This window comes from Leucopleurus acutus (genome assembly GCF_964270905.1).
Source record: "Leucopleurus acutus genome assembly, chromosome: 14".
NCBI classification, from domain to species: domain Eukaryota; kingdom Metazoa; phylum Chordata; class Mammalia; order Artiodactyla; family Delphinidae; genus Leucopleurus; species Leucopleurus acutus.
The window spans coordinates 23,651,219-23,669,418 of record NC_139156.1 but is presented as its reverse complement, the minus strand read 5'-3'; the positions used below and the strand labels follow the sequence as shown (position 1 = coordinate 23,669,418).

The 18,200-nt window shown below is 42.7% G+C and overlaps 1 protein-coding gene across 1 annotated transcript in view; it reads left to right on the top strand.

The window, feature by feature from the left end:
• Positions 1–18,200, top strand: part of SORCS3 (sortilin related VPS10 domain containing receptor 3) — a gene marked incomplete at both ends in the record, with an annotated part of 585,940 nt that overhangs the window by 534,227 nt on the left and 33,513 nt on the right. The window contains 3 exons of the mRNA XM_082855021.1: positions 4,557–4,674; positions 5,681–5,814; positions 16,701–16,814. Of these exons, the coding sequence (XP_082711147.1) occupies positions 4,557–4,674; positions 5,681–5,814; positions 16,701–16,814 (366 nt within the window). The remainder of the gene's footprint in view (positions 1–4,556; positions 4,675–5,680; positions 5,815–16,700; positions 16,815–18,200) is intronic.

Genomic DNA, 18,200 nt, shown 5'->3' with positions numbered 1-18,200 from the left:
AGTACCTGTTTTGGGAATTACATTATCCTTTTGGAGATGTTCCACATCTTTGGTTCCTCCACCCTAGCCATCTCTTGAGTTTTTGTATTCAATTCGTTTATGAATCACTTTGTTTCCCAAAAAGTTACCACAAGTGGGACGAATATGCTGCCCCTGCTTTACTGGTGATAAGCTTAGAGGAACATTTCCAGGAGATGAGAGGCTTGTATCCGGGAAGTTGATTTCTTGTATTATTATTTAGAAACAGTCTAGGTTTTCTCTTGCTCCAATCCAGGACCAGGTGGATCTAGTCAGTGTTTATCACCTCAAAGTGACGGATGTGGTTTCTAATCCCTCTGACTTCCTCTGCAGGGTTCTCACTTCTACAGATCCTGTTGTGAATTTTAACATCTGTTCTAAGGGTAGTTATGAAAAGGGATGAGAAATGCTTGAAATTAAGTTAGTCCTTATTGTATCTCCGACTTAGTTTGCTGTGTTTCTGTCATTTCTTCATCTTCCATGAGCTCCAATCAGAAGAGCAGTGAATGAATCCAGTATTGAACAGAATTAGGGAAGCCAGATCTTTGCAAAAGAGAGACCCTGCATCAGAGTCACTTACGCCCTATAGGAGGGGGCCCACCATGAACTGAGAGTGGATGGAGAGACGAGAGTACATCAATGTCTGAAAGTTACTAAGGGGTTTTACCCTACTAATTTTAGTTGGGATCCAGTGAGAAAATGAACAGAGCTCATAATCCTAACATTAAATGTTTAAAAATTTCATCTGGCCCAGGAAAATGACCCCACGGGAGAGCATACTAGCCAACCCCTGAGTGGAAATATCAGTGTATCAATTTACAGTTTGGGGAAGGACCTGGAAAACATGGTGTAAGGAAATTTGGGTTAGAAGCCAAAGAAATACTGGTGAAAGGAATGCACCTGCAGAAACTGTAGAAGAGAAGAATCTAAGTTAGTCCACAAGTTCTGAATGAGCCTCTATTTTATGTTCAGTTCTGAAATGAGCCCTTAGATCAGAAACAGATATCCCTAAAAGCCGGGAGGGCCAATGACATGGACATCCTTAGAGGCTCAGGGTCAGTTAGGCCACACATACTTGGGTGATGCCAGCATCCTGTTTAACGTCAGCCCTGGGAAACGGTTAAGCCTGAGCTTGACGTTCTCTGCTTACTAACTCCTGAGCCGTTCCTTTCCCGTGTGGGCAACTTTGTCTATTAGAAAGATCTCTCACGTTTTGTAAACTTTTACACTTTTATTTTTTGTTATTTTGTAATACTCATGAGATCTCCCTAGAGTGCCCATTTATTGATCTTCCCTCCACTGCCCCTTCCTAAGTCATCCCCAGGTTAACCAGCCATAGTTTTATACCACTCCTTGCTTGGATTGGTAGATGAAAAGTGGTCTCAAATCATGTCGCCATTTGTATTATTTCTTGTGCCTCCTGTAACAAATTACCACAAACTGGGTGGCTGAAAAAACAGAAATTTATTCTCTCATAGTTCTAGAGGCCAGAGTCCAAGGTCAAGGTGGCAGCGGGACTGCGCTCCCTCTAGTGCACTAAAGGAGAATTCGTTCCATGCTTGTTCCATCTTCTGATGGCCCCAGGTGTTCCTTGGCTTGTATCTGCATAACTCGTCTTTGCCTCTGTCTTCACATAGCCTTCTCCTCTCTGTATGTCTCTCTTCTTTGTATCTCTTATAAGGATACTTTTCATTGGACTTAGGGCCAGGATGATTTTATCTTCAGATCCTTAACTCACAACTGCAAAGACCTTTTTCCAAATAAGGTCACATTCACAGGTTACAGGGAATAGAACATGGTCATGTCTCTTTGGAGAGCCACTATTTCATCCAGTACATCATCTGAGTCCCTCTCTTTTTCAGTGGTCCTTAAACTTTGGGAACTGTGAACCCTTTTGAAAATCTGATAAAAAGAGATGTAATGTCTCCATAGATAAATACACACAGGCCAACAAATGCATATTTTATTGCAAATTTCGGGAGATTCAAACTCCACTACCACCACCAAAGCTCCTACATGTATATCCTTCTTGAATGGTGACATCCAACACTAAGTACAATTCTCCTTTGTTATGTAGTTAATGTAAAACAGACCAGGATATTTCCTCTTTTGTTCTAGAGAATATACAAAATTCTGCATTCATTAATGCATTCTAAGATTACCTTAAGTATTTCTGGTCTCTCTGAAGTGTTTACTTATATTAATTACATTGTATACAAAAATTCTTAAGCTGCATCATCATCATTATTATTATGTATCCTGAGCTGCACCAAGCCCCATTTCTTTTATCCAGTACTTATGTAGTTGCCAGGGAGGGACCTGATATTTTTCCCTGTTATGTCATATATTATTAAATTCAGCCTGTCTCTTCAGTTTGTCAAGACCTTTTTGGGTCCTGATTTGCCATCAAGCATATTGACTGTTTCTTCCAGCTTTGTGTCATCAGAAAATGCAATTTCCAATGATGACCATTATTTTCATGTCGTCAAGTCATTAATAAAAATGATGAACGAGAAAGAGCAGACAGCAGAACCTTGCAGCTGACTACTCACCCCCTCCCTCCTGGTTGATTTTAATGCCTTAATTAGGTACTGTTCAGCCACATAATTTTACTAGCACCTGGCTCATGTTTTTTCATCTTTTCTTCAAGACTGCTACAGCAGACCATCAGATGCCTTGTTGATATCTGGGTAAATCATGTGCCTCATATTTTCTTCTTCTGTATGCCTAGTAATCCTTTCATAGAAAGGAATGGGATTCATCTGACATGATGTATTTTGTGATCTATAGAATAACTGTAAACTGTTTGGAGTAGGTAGAGTGTTTTGTTTTTTGTTTAGCATCACTAATATCCTGCTACCCAGAGTACTCCAATCAGGGAAGACTTTCTAGAGGAGGTAGCATTCGAATGTGGGAGGATTTGGATAGGCTGGATAGAGAGGGAAGAAGACATTTATCAAGGTTTCTCCCACTGTTTATTTTTTCTTGATGAGCTTTTAACCTTATTCTCCTCTCTTAAATAGAAACTTTTTATGAGATAACTGTTTTGTTAAAGATTAAAAGTTGACTGACTCATGACCTTTCCGTGAACTGAATCAGAACTAAATGGGAGAAATACCTTAGCGTAGACCTGGCATGGATGTATTGGATTTGGAGACCAATGAACATAGCAAGAATGCAATAGAATAGAGAGAACGTCAGGGCAGGTATCCCACGCAGTACTGGCCACACAGTCCAGGGTATTCTAGCCTCTTGTTTCCTACTACTCAGGGCTGAGGTAAGATTCATGCAAAGATCATACGATTTTACTAAAGGAGAGACCCACAGTCACTCCCTCAAAGTCTGTTTAATCTTTTTTTTTTTTCAGTCAAAGCTCTAAAAAGCTTTATTTAACGAGTAAATGATAGGACATTAAAAATCATTTCCTAAGGTGTATTTTAAGTTGTGTGATCTACAAAACAATTCTTTCTCCATTTCACAATTTTAATTAGCTCCACCCCTCCCAAAGCATCCTCATCTTTCAGATAGAAGAATGAAATGTCCCTTGAGGAGAGTTAGTCTCTTAGGTGTCACTATGAGGATATTTGAACTTGGGAAGAGGAGAACCCAGGGCTGTGAGCATGATTAATTCTTGCTGGAATGGAAGCCGTCCGATTCCTTGAAAGACTTCAGTGGGTTTTGGTTCCCGGCATGATGGGTCTCCCCTTTACATCACTCTGATAGATGCCTTGCATTGTGATTACGAGACATGCCACCTGAGTGGAGTATGGAAGATCAGTCTTTTTTTCTATTTTTCTAGAAATGATTGATCATTCATGTTTATAGGGCTATCAACTGCTGGACTTTGAAAAGGTCAGTATTGATTAAGTCGCGCAGAAAGTGTGCTTCTTTGCTATACATAAATATGAGTTCCTTTTATGAGACGACTGATTTTTCAGGGCAGGGGGAAAGAGGGTGGTATTCACATGAACTGAGCAATGAGAATTTCAACTAAAACACACTTAGATTCAGTCAGAATATTGGAATTGGCAAGGTCATCGTTTAGATGAGCTAATCCACACCCACCCTTCCCAACATACACATGTACAATTTACTTTACAGATGAGAAAACTGAGTCCCTGCCTTTGGACATCAGTAGCTATAACAGTAGTGCTTGCTTTGAGAAGAAGACTAGATGTGAAAATACGAGGAGCAGGTCTACCTGTGGAGAGGATTGTAGATGATTGGGGAAGATTTTTCCTTCACCATACCTATCTATATTTGACAGTCTCCCTGTAAAGCACATATATTACTTTTGCAAAAAAAAAAAAAAAAGTTGGTTTTACACCCACAGTGACTACCTTGTCAATTGGCTGTAGTTGTGTGGTCCGTGGACTTCCCCTCAATAGCCTTCACAGACCTGGCTTTAGAGGAATCGTTCAAGTCCAGGCTGCAGTTCAGCCCTCTGTCCCTCCAGTCTTGCTGCACTAGACTAGACGCTGTGACTGACTATGGGGCTTTATCCGCTTGCCTTTCTCATTTGTCCCCTGAACACTTAGAGTTTTTGGCCACTTCAGCCTCCACTCGGAATGGCAGTTGGTGAAGGTGGACTACAGATCTATCTTCAGCCGGCGCTGCAGCAGAGAGGATTATGAGACCTGGCGCCTGCTCAATCAGGTACAGTGCCGGGCGGGGGTCCTGTCTCCTAGGAAGAGGGGCCACTGCAAGCCCTGTGCGGTCCTATCGGACCTTCCTGTTTGCAGAAGGAAAGTCGTGGGCCATCTGGGGATAATGGTGGGTTTCGGGGGAGGGACTGGAACCCACACACCCAGATCTAGCAGGGGCAGGTGATATTTTGGGACCCTTTTGCACCCTGGAATCCTGATCTACTCGTTGAAATCACCGAGCAGCCTGGGGAAGTGGTGATAATGGTAACCTGGGATTTTAGTGCTGCCCATGCGGAAATAAGCCCAGAAAACTAGGAGACCCCACCAAAGATGTGATCATCTCACCTTTTACTGGGAAGCATGAGAGCATTTCTCAGACCAGCCTGAAGTCAGTACCCAGGAGCGTGTGGACAGGACCACAGAGAAGGGGTGAGAGGTGGAGGTGAGGGGCTCTAGCAAGGCAGATATTTAGCGCTATGCAACATAGGCAGACTTCTTTTTTCTTCAGAACTATTGGGTCCTTATAATTTGTACCAACAAATTATTATCCTCCTCTTTGTGCCCTTGACTAGGAATAAGGACTTGGACACAGTGGTTTATCATAGAGAGGGAACTTATTGGGTCCACTTCAATTTTACTCTGAAGATGATGTGAAAAATATGCCAGAAGTGGGTTCTTTTCCGCTGGAATTTCTGCTGACGCCATTCGGGCAATTGCCGGGTGGTTTGTGAGGATGACCTGGAGTGTTTGCATTCTCTGTGGAGGTGGAGAAGAAACAAGACGAAGTAGCCATCAAAGGCTAGGTTGGGTGGAGGGGCAGTGATAGGCCAGCCTCCCATAGTGTTCCTCTTGCGGGGTAGAAAAAGACCAGCCTTTTAATCTTGGAAACTCCTGAATGGTTCCTAGGAGGGGGATTTCTGCATAGAGTGACGAAAAGAGAATGAAGAGGCTAACGCTGGTTTATTTCACCATCTCTGTGTTTTTCTGCCTCTCTCACTATGGACTTCCTTCCTAAGGGGGAGCCTTGCATCATGGGAGAAAGGAAAATATTCAAGAAACGCAAGCCAGGAGCTCAGTGTGCCCTGGGCCAAGACTCCTCAGGGACGGTGGTCTCAGAACCCTGTGTCTGTGCCGACTGGGACTTTGAATGGTGAGTCCCTGGGCATCTCATTGCCAATTCCAGCTAGACATTTACTGGTTGGGGGGATGAGGGTGAAGATGAAGCTGGGGAGGAAGGCATGCCTAAGAGATAGGTGTGTCTGCTGGCCTATGGGCCTGGCTGCCCCAGTTCCTGGCCAGATGGGATGTCTGCATCCCTGGAAGGAGGACAGGAGGAGGCGATTTCACAGGGAAGATCACTGTTCTATCAGAGAAGCATGTCCAAGGGGACTTCTTCCCATCTTCAGTTAGCATCTGTCCTGGAAAGTCCCAGAGAGGTGGGGCTGGGCACAGAGAGCTCAGAGGGCTGCCACCTTGGGCAGTTACCTCCAGAAACGTTAGCTAGAATTGTGCTCTTCCAAATGAGCTCTCTTATCATCATTTCTTTTTTTCTCCCTCTAATGACAACCACAAAGAATGACTTTGACTCTCACCTATTAGCTAATGACTCACAAATTTCCAAATATTTGCCTCCATCTCTGGCCTGTCTCTCCTCTTGGATGGGGACATTTGTGTCCGTCTATTTACTCAGCATCCATCTTCCCTTGAATTGCTAATAGGGATTTCAAACTTGGTGTGGCCAAGCAGAATTCTTCCTGAACACCCACTAGTGGAAGCAGGTTTTCAACTTTTCTTAAGCCACCACCCCCCATCCCGGACCAGTTTTTCCAAATTCAATAAAACACACTGATATCCACTCAGTTGCTTAAGTCAAAATCCCAGGAGAGCTTGATTGTTCCCTTCACCCTCAGGTCCAGGCCATCCACAAGTCCTTGAAAGTCCCTATTTCCAAAACACATTCTAACTCAAAGCACCTCTACCCATGACCACTGCAATCTGGATCACCCCAACAGTTTACTAACTCACTCTCTGCTTCCACTCTGGTCACCCTGAAATCTATCCAAAATTATATTTTAAAAACCCAAGTCAGATCTTATCACTCCTATACTTGAAGCACTCCAATGGCTTCCCCTCTTCCTTAAAATATAATCTAATCTTCTTTCTTTGCTCCACTGTAGATGACTGACCCATTGCCATTGTTCCTTAACTTCTTACTGTTCTCCCCTCATTCACCGTTTTGCAGCCACACTACTATCTCCTACACGTTGATTAACCCAGACTCATTCCTAGCAAAGGAAACAGCAGGTACAAGGATTTCTTCCACATCTCAGCATGGCTGGCAACTTTGCATCACTCACGCCTCAGCAAAAGTAGCAGCTCCTCAGAAATGCCTTCTGAGACCATCTAATCTCACCTACACCCTGGCACTCTCTGGCACATCAGCCTGTTTAATTGTCATCTTAGTATTAATCACAAATAGAGAGATTGTGTTTTTTGATTTCTTTATTATTGCCCATCTTTCCCCAGTAGAATGGAAGTGTGTGAGTGCAGGAATTTTAGACATTCCTTATTGTTGCATCCTCCATGCCTAGCCCAAAGTAAGCATTAAACTGTCATACGATGTTTCTGAATGTTGTTTCTTTTTTCTTTTTTTTTTTTTTTGCGGTACGCGGGCCTCTCACTGCTGTGGTCTCTCCCGTTGCGGAGCACAGGCTCTGGACGCGCAGGCTCAGTGGCCATGGCTCACAGGCCTAGCCACTCCGTGGCATGTGGGATCTTCCTGGACCGGGGCACAAACCCGTGTCCCCTGCATCAGCAGGCAGACTCTCAACCACTGCGCCACCAGGGAAGCCCTGAATGTTGTTTCTTTTAGGAGAGTCAAAAACCTTCCCAAACCTGGGAATGGGTGATCCCATCGGTGATCGCAGAGTCATCCCAGGCTGATTCCAGTTGGATGAATTCTTCCTCTGTGTCACAGTCAAAAACTGAAGTTCATTTGAGATATTTTCATCACCCATTCCAGGTTAAAAGACAAAGCTAAGGGCTCAGGTGTCAGCCTATAGACATGGAAGGGGCAGGACAATGACAGAGCTGCATTAGGGCTTATCTGGTGTCTAATAACAGAAATAAGTCCAAATGGGTACAGAACAGCTGCCCTGCCCAGAAGCCTCACCCCCTCCATCCTCATTTCATCCAGCATGTTTCTTGATTTGTTCTGTTAGCCATCTTCCATTTCCCACTTCCTACTAGGACTGTAACTGGTAACAGCAAGCCCGCTTGTTTACCATGACTGCCCCTCACCTGCTCTTCATCCCTGAACTCATGCCTTGAAAAGCTGGACTTCAGCAAGAATCGTCCAAATGGGATGTGCTAAATGGAATTGAATTTAAATGACAGGGTCGTATCTGTAGCATGTTTGACCCTTTGGAAACAAAGGATATTTTCACAATTGGGAAGAATAATTTTTTTTTTTTTTTTTTTTTGCGGTATGTGGGCCTCTCACTGTTGTGGCCTCTCCCGTTGCGGAGCACAGGCTCCGGACGCGCAGGCTCAGCAGCCATGGCTCACGGGTCCAGCCGCTCCGCGGCATGTGGGATCCTCCCGGACCGGGGCACGAACCCACGTCCCCTGCATCGGCAGGCGGACTCTCAACCACTGCGCCACCAGGGAAGCCCGGGAAGAATAATTTTTAATTATTAACCACAATCCAGAAAAATAGTCATAGCAGTGATACAGTAGGCCACTCAGAATTATGGTACATGACATATTGATGTCAACCTGAATGTGCAGGCTTCCTTGTGTCCTTCTGCAGACTGACTCCATAGAGGTGCATCGTCTTTGCATATGTCGTGCTACATTTTCTCCTGTGTCTCTCTGAACTGTACTAGACCCTCACCCATTGTTGGGAAGCCTTACAATTGAGAAAGAGTAGGAATCATAATGTAAATATTTTTTTCTTCAGCAGTTACATTAACATTTACTAGTCTGGGAAAAAAAACCCAGCTCTGATATTCAGTTTTTGACCTTGGGAAATTTACTTAATCTCTATGACTTCACCTCCTAGGCTATTAAATACAAATATATAACATGTATCTCATTGGATCCTAGGGAGGAATAAATGAATTCACATACATCGTTAATGTGAATAAGGAATTTATCCTAATGGTATACACAGCTTTTGATGCTGCGGTTGTTGTTAATCTTGAGCCCCAGGGTTAAGTGGTCCCCATGGTATTGTTAGCAAGTAAATCAGAGCTTATACATCCAAATAAGCACTGTCTTCAAAGTTGAACCTTTGGGTGTTATCCATTTATTTCAATGGCGATGGCTTTGCTTAAACTATTTCTGAACCTCTTTGGAAAACTGCTGTCAGAATGCATCTATAAGTAAAGAAGTGGAGGGAGAAGCCCTTGCAAAGTATTCTATGGTTCTCACACTTGCATTGGTAGAGGTGCCACCTGGACCCAACACCCTGTAATGTCAGTATCATTACTATGACATTTTAGTGAGAAGAAAATTAGCATCTGGAATGTAAGTTACTTGACCGAAATCACATTAGCAGTGAGAGGAAGAGGTGAGGATGAAATGTAAGTCTAGCTAAATTCCACATTCTCTTCTCTATATCATGCCATTTCTCAAGAAATCAAACAAATCTTTGTTATTTTAGATACACTTTATTTTTCAGAAGAAATAGGGTCCCCAAGTTTGCTTATTCTAAAATGATCTCATCCTCAAATGATCTAAGTTAACTGCTGGTGATGAGGTTTAATATAGAATGTTCCATTAACTCTAAACCAATGCCAAATAAAGTAGTTTTGGCCATTGGTACTAGGAATGTCATAGGTGTATGGTGTACAAGAGGACTTTACAGAATTTTGAGGGGAGATATATAAGACAATATAGCCAATCATACCTCATATTAAAAAGAAGATAGAACCACTTGTGTCTGAGTTAGGACTAACAAACACACAGGACTTGAAGCTGGGTTAGTAGTCATAATCTGAGAACAAAAGCAAAAAAATCGTGTGACCTGAAAGTATTTTTGCACTACTTCTGAGTATGGCAGAGAGAGTTTGATTCTGAAATTCCTGAGATTTTTTGTTGTTGTTATGGTGGTTTTCATGGACAATGAGTGTTTAAAATTTTTTTCTTTGTTTTATTTTTAAGTCAACTTCAATAAGCATAGGTATCAGTTAAAAATACAGTTTTTCCCTCAAATATAGTTTGTCTGTTTGTTTGTCTTTAATGCTCATGCTGAAAAATCCGTGTATGGCAACAGTTTCATAGCCCTGTCTCCTTCTCGATGTTCCTTCCTACCAGGAAGTGTTAGCTAAGGAATCTGAAGACCCCAGCTTGGTTAGTATAAGCGATAACCATTCATATTCCACCTAGTTGTTTCCCTAAGCCAAATCAGGTCATGTTCATTGGATTGGTCCAGGCAACTTTTAAGTCTCAGAGACAGCAGGGAGTAGAGACTGGGGAGGATGGATTAAATGCGTTGATTCCGGTGGAAAAGTTAAGGAGTGCAGCCTGGGTTCACAGAGGAATTTTCTGCCCGTATCGTTCTGCTTAAGAAGGAAGGCTTTATAGGTTCTCAGATGCCTTTACTTGTAGAGCACCATTGAATTTCGCAACTTTCACCCTTCCATCCAGAGCGGGTGTCAGTAACAAGTATGAATTTTACATAAATATTGGTGTTTCTACTTAACGGCCTCATAAATCCCCCAGCCTTATGTTTACTGTACAGAACCTCTCCGTAGCAACCTCCATCATGGCACTGGTGCGGGGGCTAGGAGCAAATCCTCCGTGAGAAGTAAGTTTGTCAGAAACTACTGAGTAGTCAGAAAAGGGAGCTGCTCTGAAGTCCTATGAGGGCTCCTAGGAAGTACTTGCTCCCTGGGAGGTCCAAATGCATTTGTTCAGTGAGAAACCAAGTTGGACCAGAGATTATGCCAAATTGTTCTCTTTCCTACTCCTTCATCTAACCGCTCACACAGCAATAATTTTGCTGAGCACCTACTAGGTGCCAGGTTTTTTAGATGGATTAACTTAATCTTCCCAACCAGCTCTTGGAAGGAGAGTCTGTTATTATAGGCATTTTATAAATGAAGAAATCGAGACAAGAGAGGTTAAGTGTAACTCATTCAAAATAATAATATGCTACTCCAGAGTCTCAGTATGTCTTTTTTTTGTTTTTTTTTTTTTGTTTTTTCCCCCCACACCTCGCAGCTTGTAGGATCTTAGTTCCCCAGCCAGGGATTGAACTCAGGCCCGTGGCAGTGAAAGCGTGGAGTCCTAACTACTGGACCACCAGGGAATTCCCAAAGTCTCAGTATGTCTTAGTGTTTACCTTCCATGTCCAGTATGGCTCCAGACCCCCAGAGCGAGTTTATCAAGTGGCAGTGTAGAACAACGAGGGGAAGAGATCTGGGGGGCCGTAGTACATAAATTCAGGCGCGTCTGAAATCTAGTCAACCTTTAGTGTTCTGCATGTAGGGCTCAATCAAGCATATTTTTTCTATAGTCTAGGCATTGAAGAAAAATCGAAGATGTATTAGCCAGAGGTACTGGATGCAAAGGAGGGATGACAGGAGATAATAGAGTATAATTGGGTGCTGAATTTCATATCCAGACCCATGCTGTACAGTATAGTAGCCACAAGCCACACGAGGTTATTTGCATTAAAGTTAAATACAGTGAGCCCATCGGCAGACGAATGGATAAGGAAGATGTGGTACATAGACACAATGGAATATTCCTCAGCCATAAAAAGGAACGAAATTGGGTCATTTGTAGAGACATGGATGCATCTAGAGACTGTCATACAGAGTGAAGTAAGTCAGAAAGAGAAAAACAAACATCGTATGTTAGCGTATATATGTGGAACCTAGAAAAATGGTACAGATGAACCAGTTTGCAGGGCAGAAATTGAGACACAGATGTAGAGAACAAACGTACGGACACCAAGGGGGGAAAGCGGTGGGGGGGTGGGGGTGGGGGGGTGATGAATTGGGCGATTGGGATTGACATGTATACACTGATGTGTATAAAATGGATGACTCATAAGGACCTGCTGTATAAAAAATAAAATTAAATTCAAAAATTAAAAAAAAATTAAATACAATGAAACATTCATTTCTTCAGTTCCACTAGCCATGTTTTGGGTGCTCAAAAGTCACATGTGGCAAGTGGCTACCATATTGGATAGCATAGATGTAAAACATTTCCATTATCACAGAAAGTTCTGTGGGACAGCACTCGTCCTACCTGCAAGTACTAGGAATGGTCAGAGCAAAGAGATCACTGAGGACTGGAGTAATGATGGAAGGCTTCCTGCAGGAAGTGGTGATGGATCTGTATAGACTTGCTGCTGAATAAGTATGAGGAAAATGGGCAGCACATCCAAGGAAGCAGATATGTGAAGGTTGTTGATGAATAGAGGGGTATGGCCAGATGGGTAGCATGGGGTTAGATTAGGAGAGACACTTGAGTGATGATTGTTTGATTTTTCAAACAATTTCTGAAATGGTTTGGATATAATTATCTTTCTATCTCTATAGCTCCATTTAGGCTGTGCCTTAGCAAATGATGATGACATTAATTATTAGTCCATTGTTTTTGTTGTGGTTTTTGTTGTGGTTGCTTTTCTTTTCTGAGTGTTCATGCTGTGGCTGCCAAAAACCTCTGTCTGATCCTAAACCCAGCGTGCTCTACTGTCTCCTAAAATGAGACAGAGACACCTGTGGAACACTCATCCTAGAGCCTCAGCTCCCAAATGGGGAAATGGAGGAACTGGGGGTCAATGAGGCTATGATGGGGTAGTGCATAGTCTGAGAGTAGGATACCCCCTACCAGTGGGCCAGCAGAGACCATGACTTCTTGGATGACTCCAAGAGGCTCAGAATGACATTAGGCCTTCCCTGCTGATTAAATGGGTGTTTCATGGGCTTGTACTAACGCTGAACCAGCCATCAGGAGTCTCAGTTATCACCTTTGGTTAACATCATCAGGTGTGTACAATCTTTAACAAGTCTTTTCTCCTCTTTTTCTTCTCCTTCCCAATCTGTCAACTGAGGGGATTGAACCCAAGGAATACAGGTGTCCCTTCCTATTCTGACATGCAGAAGCTTTTTGATTTCTGAACCTTTTCTTGTCTATTCCTTCTTTGGATTGTCTGAGGCTTCTCCCTGGATGGGACTTGGAGGACACATAGGTCCCTATGTGTCCTAAATGGACAAGATTTCCCATAAGCTTTTAGAAGTTCTAAACCCTTTTATAGTCAAGAAAACCACAGAGGTGGCTTATTTCTTAAAGGAAACTATCTGTGTGTTTGCAGAAGCTGTGGTAGCTTACTTCCCAGAGGCAAATCAAACTTTCTGGTACATTCTCTCCAAATGTCACAATTCAACAGAAAACCACCTTTCCTCAAGAAGCTGGAGCGACAGCTGGGACTGCTTATTTGCTGACATTGTAAAAACTCCAGAGCTGGGAGGGAGCTTGGGCAGGATGAGAGATTTTAATACACATTTAGCAGGAGTTAATGAAGAAGTTCACAGCTTGGGGGCGGCCAGTGATGTTTCCATTAATGTTATTAAATATTAATGAGGTGCTTTTTCTCTTTGGGGCAAAGCAGCATGGCTGATGCACCTTTTTTTTTTTTTTGGTACGCGGGCCTCTCACTGTTGTGGCCTCTCCCGTTGCGGAGCACAGGCGCCGGACACGCAGGCTCAGCGGCCATGGCTCACGGGCCCAGCCGCTCCGCGGCATGTGGGATCTTCCCGGACCGGGGCACGAACCCGTGTCCCCTGCATCAGCAGGCGGACTCTCAACCACTGCGCCACCAGGGAAGCCCCTGATGCACCTTTTTAAATTACTACATCACTAACAGGTAGCAGAGCTGAACAGAACTGCTAAAGATGTTTACATTTAGCAAGGAGAAATAAGACATTTCTCTCCTTCCCAGAGCTGCTTAGGAGAACACCCTTCCTTCAGAGATTACTAATATTTCTTAGGATTCACAGGACATTCAATAGATTTACCTCATAAAGGAAGCAGGGAATTTTCTAGAAGTAGTGCAGACACACCACAGCCCAAAACTTTCTGCAGATAAACAATGCTTAGAAATCAGATATTCAGTGCTGTACTGGAAAATGTTTAACCACGGGCTCTCTGGAAACAAAGAAACAAATAAATAAGCCCTGATTAGTAGTGTTTGCTGATTGCTATAAATATTCCCACCATATCTGATTTCAGGTTACCAACATGGCATCACTGAATGCAGAATTAGGAAGCACAACATGTATCTATGTATTTACTGTATAGAAACATAGACATAAATGACTTCAAGAGCATAAATAATAAAATGATATACAATGACATTTTGTATATAATATTTATTGCATATAATAATGCAGCAAAATAATGAGGAATTTCTGTGTTTTTGGTATTTATTATCCTTTGAATATAATTTATTTAATTGAAATTTTGTATAACTTAATTTTCGATAATAGTTGTGTTTAACAACCATTAACTAACTTGCAAAATTCCTGGAATTTTAAGTTGGCTCTCATGGGCGGTTACCAGCTGGCACAACATTGAGTCCATATGAACTCTCAGGCTGGAAGATCTCCAATCATTGATCAGGGGAGGCATGGCAAAAGATTACCTTGACAGACATGTCCCTTTCTCCTTTTCTTCCAGTTTCATTTAAATTTGCCATATCAAAGCTGGTCTTGACCTTCACCTTTCCGTGTAGCGATTTGCAATGACTCAGGCTCACACTCACTCCACAGGCATCTGTTGAGCACCTGGGATTCTCTCTGTGGTCCACACTGGGAAGTCAACCATGGGCTCACAGTCTCCCTGCAGAAATAGACCAGATGCCATGGGATAATCTGTGCAATCATTTAAAAATGTAATTAGAGTATCATTCACCCAGTAAATATTTATTCAACACCTTCAGTGTCCTAGTCTAGACTCTTATATTGCCGAACAAAACCAACAGAAGGGTTTGCTCTTTTGTAGCCTTGATGTTTCTAAAATGCTAGGACCACAAAGATTTGGTCCAGGGAGGCAAGAATGACTTCATCAGACCTAGATATTGAAGAAGGATACATAGGAAACCACCTGAAACAGAGAAAGGTAGAGTGCTTCAAAAGCCCTGGGCAGGACTTCCCTGGTGGTGCAGTGGTTAAGAATCCACCTGCCAATGCAGGGGACACGGGTTTGAGCCCTGGACCGGGAAGATCCCACATGCCGCAGAGCAACTGAGCCTGTGCACCACAACTACCGAGCCTGTGCTCTAGAGCCCGCGAGCCACAACTACTGAGCCCGTGGGCCACAACTACTGAGCCCACGTGCCACAACTACTGAAGCCCGTGTGCCTAAAGCCCGTGCTCCACAACAAGAGAAGCCACCGCAATGAGAAGCCTGCACACCGCAGCGAAGTGTAGCCCCCGCTCGCCACAACTAGAGAAAGCCCACACACAGCAACGAAGACCCAATGCAGCCAAAATAAATAAATTTATATTTAAAAAACACACACACACACAAAAGCCCCGGGCATCACACAGACAAAGACAAAGAGGGTTAAATGTTGGCCTGAGTTTGGTTTGGAGGAAGGTGGTGACAAGGTAGGGTGGGGTCAAACCGAGAAGATAATTTATATAATCTCATCAGTCAGTTGGTACTTCTTAACTGTACTGCTTCATCCTGTATCACACTGTGTTCTGCTTGATACTCTATTACTCTGTTCTTTTGTTGGATTTGAGGCATGTTGTCTTCCTCTCTCCAAAAGACTGAAAACCCCTTGAGAATAAGGATTATGGCCTTCACAGGACAAGGCACATACTGAGTAATAAATGTGGAATTAAACTTTTCTTTCTGTCTCCCTTTCATTGCTATCCTAGTTACCCACATAGACAGTTTGCATCTATTTTCATTGGACTTTAATTAAATCTTGGCTCAAAGAATAGGAGAGCAGAAAACGAAAGGAGGGGTGGGTCTGGAGAGAGCGATTTTCCTGTTGTTTTATGTTTTATTAACACTCAGTGGATCAGTATTCAAATGTCCAGATTGTTCTGCCCTGTCTGTGGGTTTCAGGACATCTTTGGGTGCTTGACTTGGAAGCATGACTCCTCCCCCAAATTTAAGCCACCTTCAATGACCTGGGGTTGGTTACAAGAGTTACAAAATGCCTACTTTGTTGCTCTTTTTCTACCCTGGAATTTATGTTTCTGGGAGCTTTGTAAAAGTCCAAGAAGTAAGGCAACACCATTTACATTTCAGATGGGAGAGCGCCTCCCCTACAATGGTCGATGACTTCCTCATTCTGGAATGTGGAGGAAAGGAGCAGAAAATCATACCAGACTTTGTTTCTTCATTTTACTATGGCTAGGCTTTTACAAAAACATGGAGAAGAGCTACAGTATAGTTTTTGTGGGGTTTTGTGTGTGTGTGTGTGTGTGTGTTGTTTTTTCCTAAAGGAAACAAGGGACCTGTGTTATAAATAGTTGGGAAAAGTTTGAACGACTGTGTATATGTGAATGCAAATGTGTATATTTGTTTGAGAGAGAATTTCAGAAAAAATGAAAATAAGATCAATGAATTCCATTTTGGAATAAAATGTGGAATCTGAACACAGAAATAAATCTTGACCATTAAAGTCATCTTCTTGGTTGTCATCTACTTATTTCAGTAAATCCACTGTGATCCAAAATATACTTTTAAGCTTACAGCATCCCGCACACCCACCCCAAGCCAGTGTACCTGCCACATCATGTACATCCGTACTTGTTTAAGCCTGGACCCTCCATCTGATAATCTATTATGTCTTCTATACACTGAACTCCGAATGACTTTGGGGTTATTTCCAAATCTGAACATCTATTTTCAAAGTATGAATATTTGTCCCGACTGGGAATATTTAAGAATGTGTTGCAGCTTTGGGGATGGTTAAAGGGATGTGTTTGTGTGCGCCTGTGGGTATTTTCACATTTGTGCATCTACACCAGTATGCAATATTTATTTTCTCGACAGTGACTATGGCTATGAGAGACATGGAGAAAGCCAGTGTGTCCCAGCTTTCTGGTACAATCCAGCATCCCCGTCAAAGGACTGCAGCCTTGGTCAAAGCTACCTTAACAGCACTGGGTAAGTAAAATACCTGAAGGAGCTCCAATCACTGTTTCCCTGTTTCCCTAAGTTGGGATCAAAGGGGGATTCCTACTGAAGCAAGGTGGAGTGTAGATAGAGTTTGTTTGTAACAGGTGGCTTCTGAGGAAAGCTGAAGGGTTCTTTAGCTGAAGCTAGCTTTTTTGGAGCATCAAAAGAGATTTCTAGAGGGGTGGGATAGGGAGGGTGGGGGGGAGACGCAAGAGGGAGGACATATGGGGATATATGTACACATATAGCTGATTCACTTTGTTATACAGAAGAAACTAACACACCATTGTAAAGCAATTATACTCCAATAAAGGGGTTAAAAAAAAAAGAGAGATTTCTGATTACCCAGATTTCAGTACCTTTTGCTATTTGCCTCTGAAATACCATAGCTTCTCTTTTGGAAGGCGATGCCACCTTATTTTCCAGACCCCAATGGAAATAAATTAACACTAGTGGTGTGCAGATACTACAGTGCTTTCTAGTGATAGAAGAACTGAAGCTCTCGTAGACCGATGACGAAAATTTAGAATGAAAAGTCAAAAGTCCCATCCTAGGAACTCCTGGATTAAGAAGATCAAGGCACACTCTCTGTACTTGTCAAGTTATGTATGTTTCTCTCTTTGTTCACTTATTACTTACTCACTCAGATGCTTGAAAAAATTTTCCTTGGAGATCTGTTGTCTTCCCCTTTCCTTTGCCACTCCTATGACCTAGAACAGATTTGGAAAGTGATTGGTGGTCTGAGACAGTGCTTTTTAAAATTTAATGTGCTGTGAATCACCTGGGGATCTTGTTAAAATATAGCTTCTGATTTAGGAGATCTAGAGTGGCATTGAGATTCTTCATTTCGACAAGCTGCCATGCGACGTCAGCATTGCTGGTCCTAGCACTGATCTTTGAGTAGCAAGGGACTAAAGTGTTCTGGAATTCAGTCTCAGCTCTTCCAATGGATCTTCTAACATCTCACACAATTACTCACCAGCTCAGTACTTTTACCTTACTTGGTTGTAAAATGGTGGTAGGAGTACTATCTACCCAACTGATGTCTACAGAGGAAGAAAAAACATGATGGAAGAGGTATATTGAGTGGTCTGAGATACTGTGAGAAACACACATTTTTTAGCCAAAAATTTGGTTCTTAGGGAGCTATTCCTGGGATCTGAGCTGAGGTTTTAGCACTGCTGATGTCATTTTATTGTACGTGAATGGTCTTAGGGATTTAAGCCACTCAAACTACAGATCCAGCAGCATGAAACTTAAAGACATGTGGTGTCAGAGACTAAAGTGCTAGGAAGTTTGAGGAAGAGGAACACAATGGGCACAGAAGATGAGCTACACCACCAAATTCCCAGCCAGAACATACCTGGACATAAG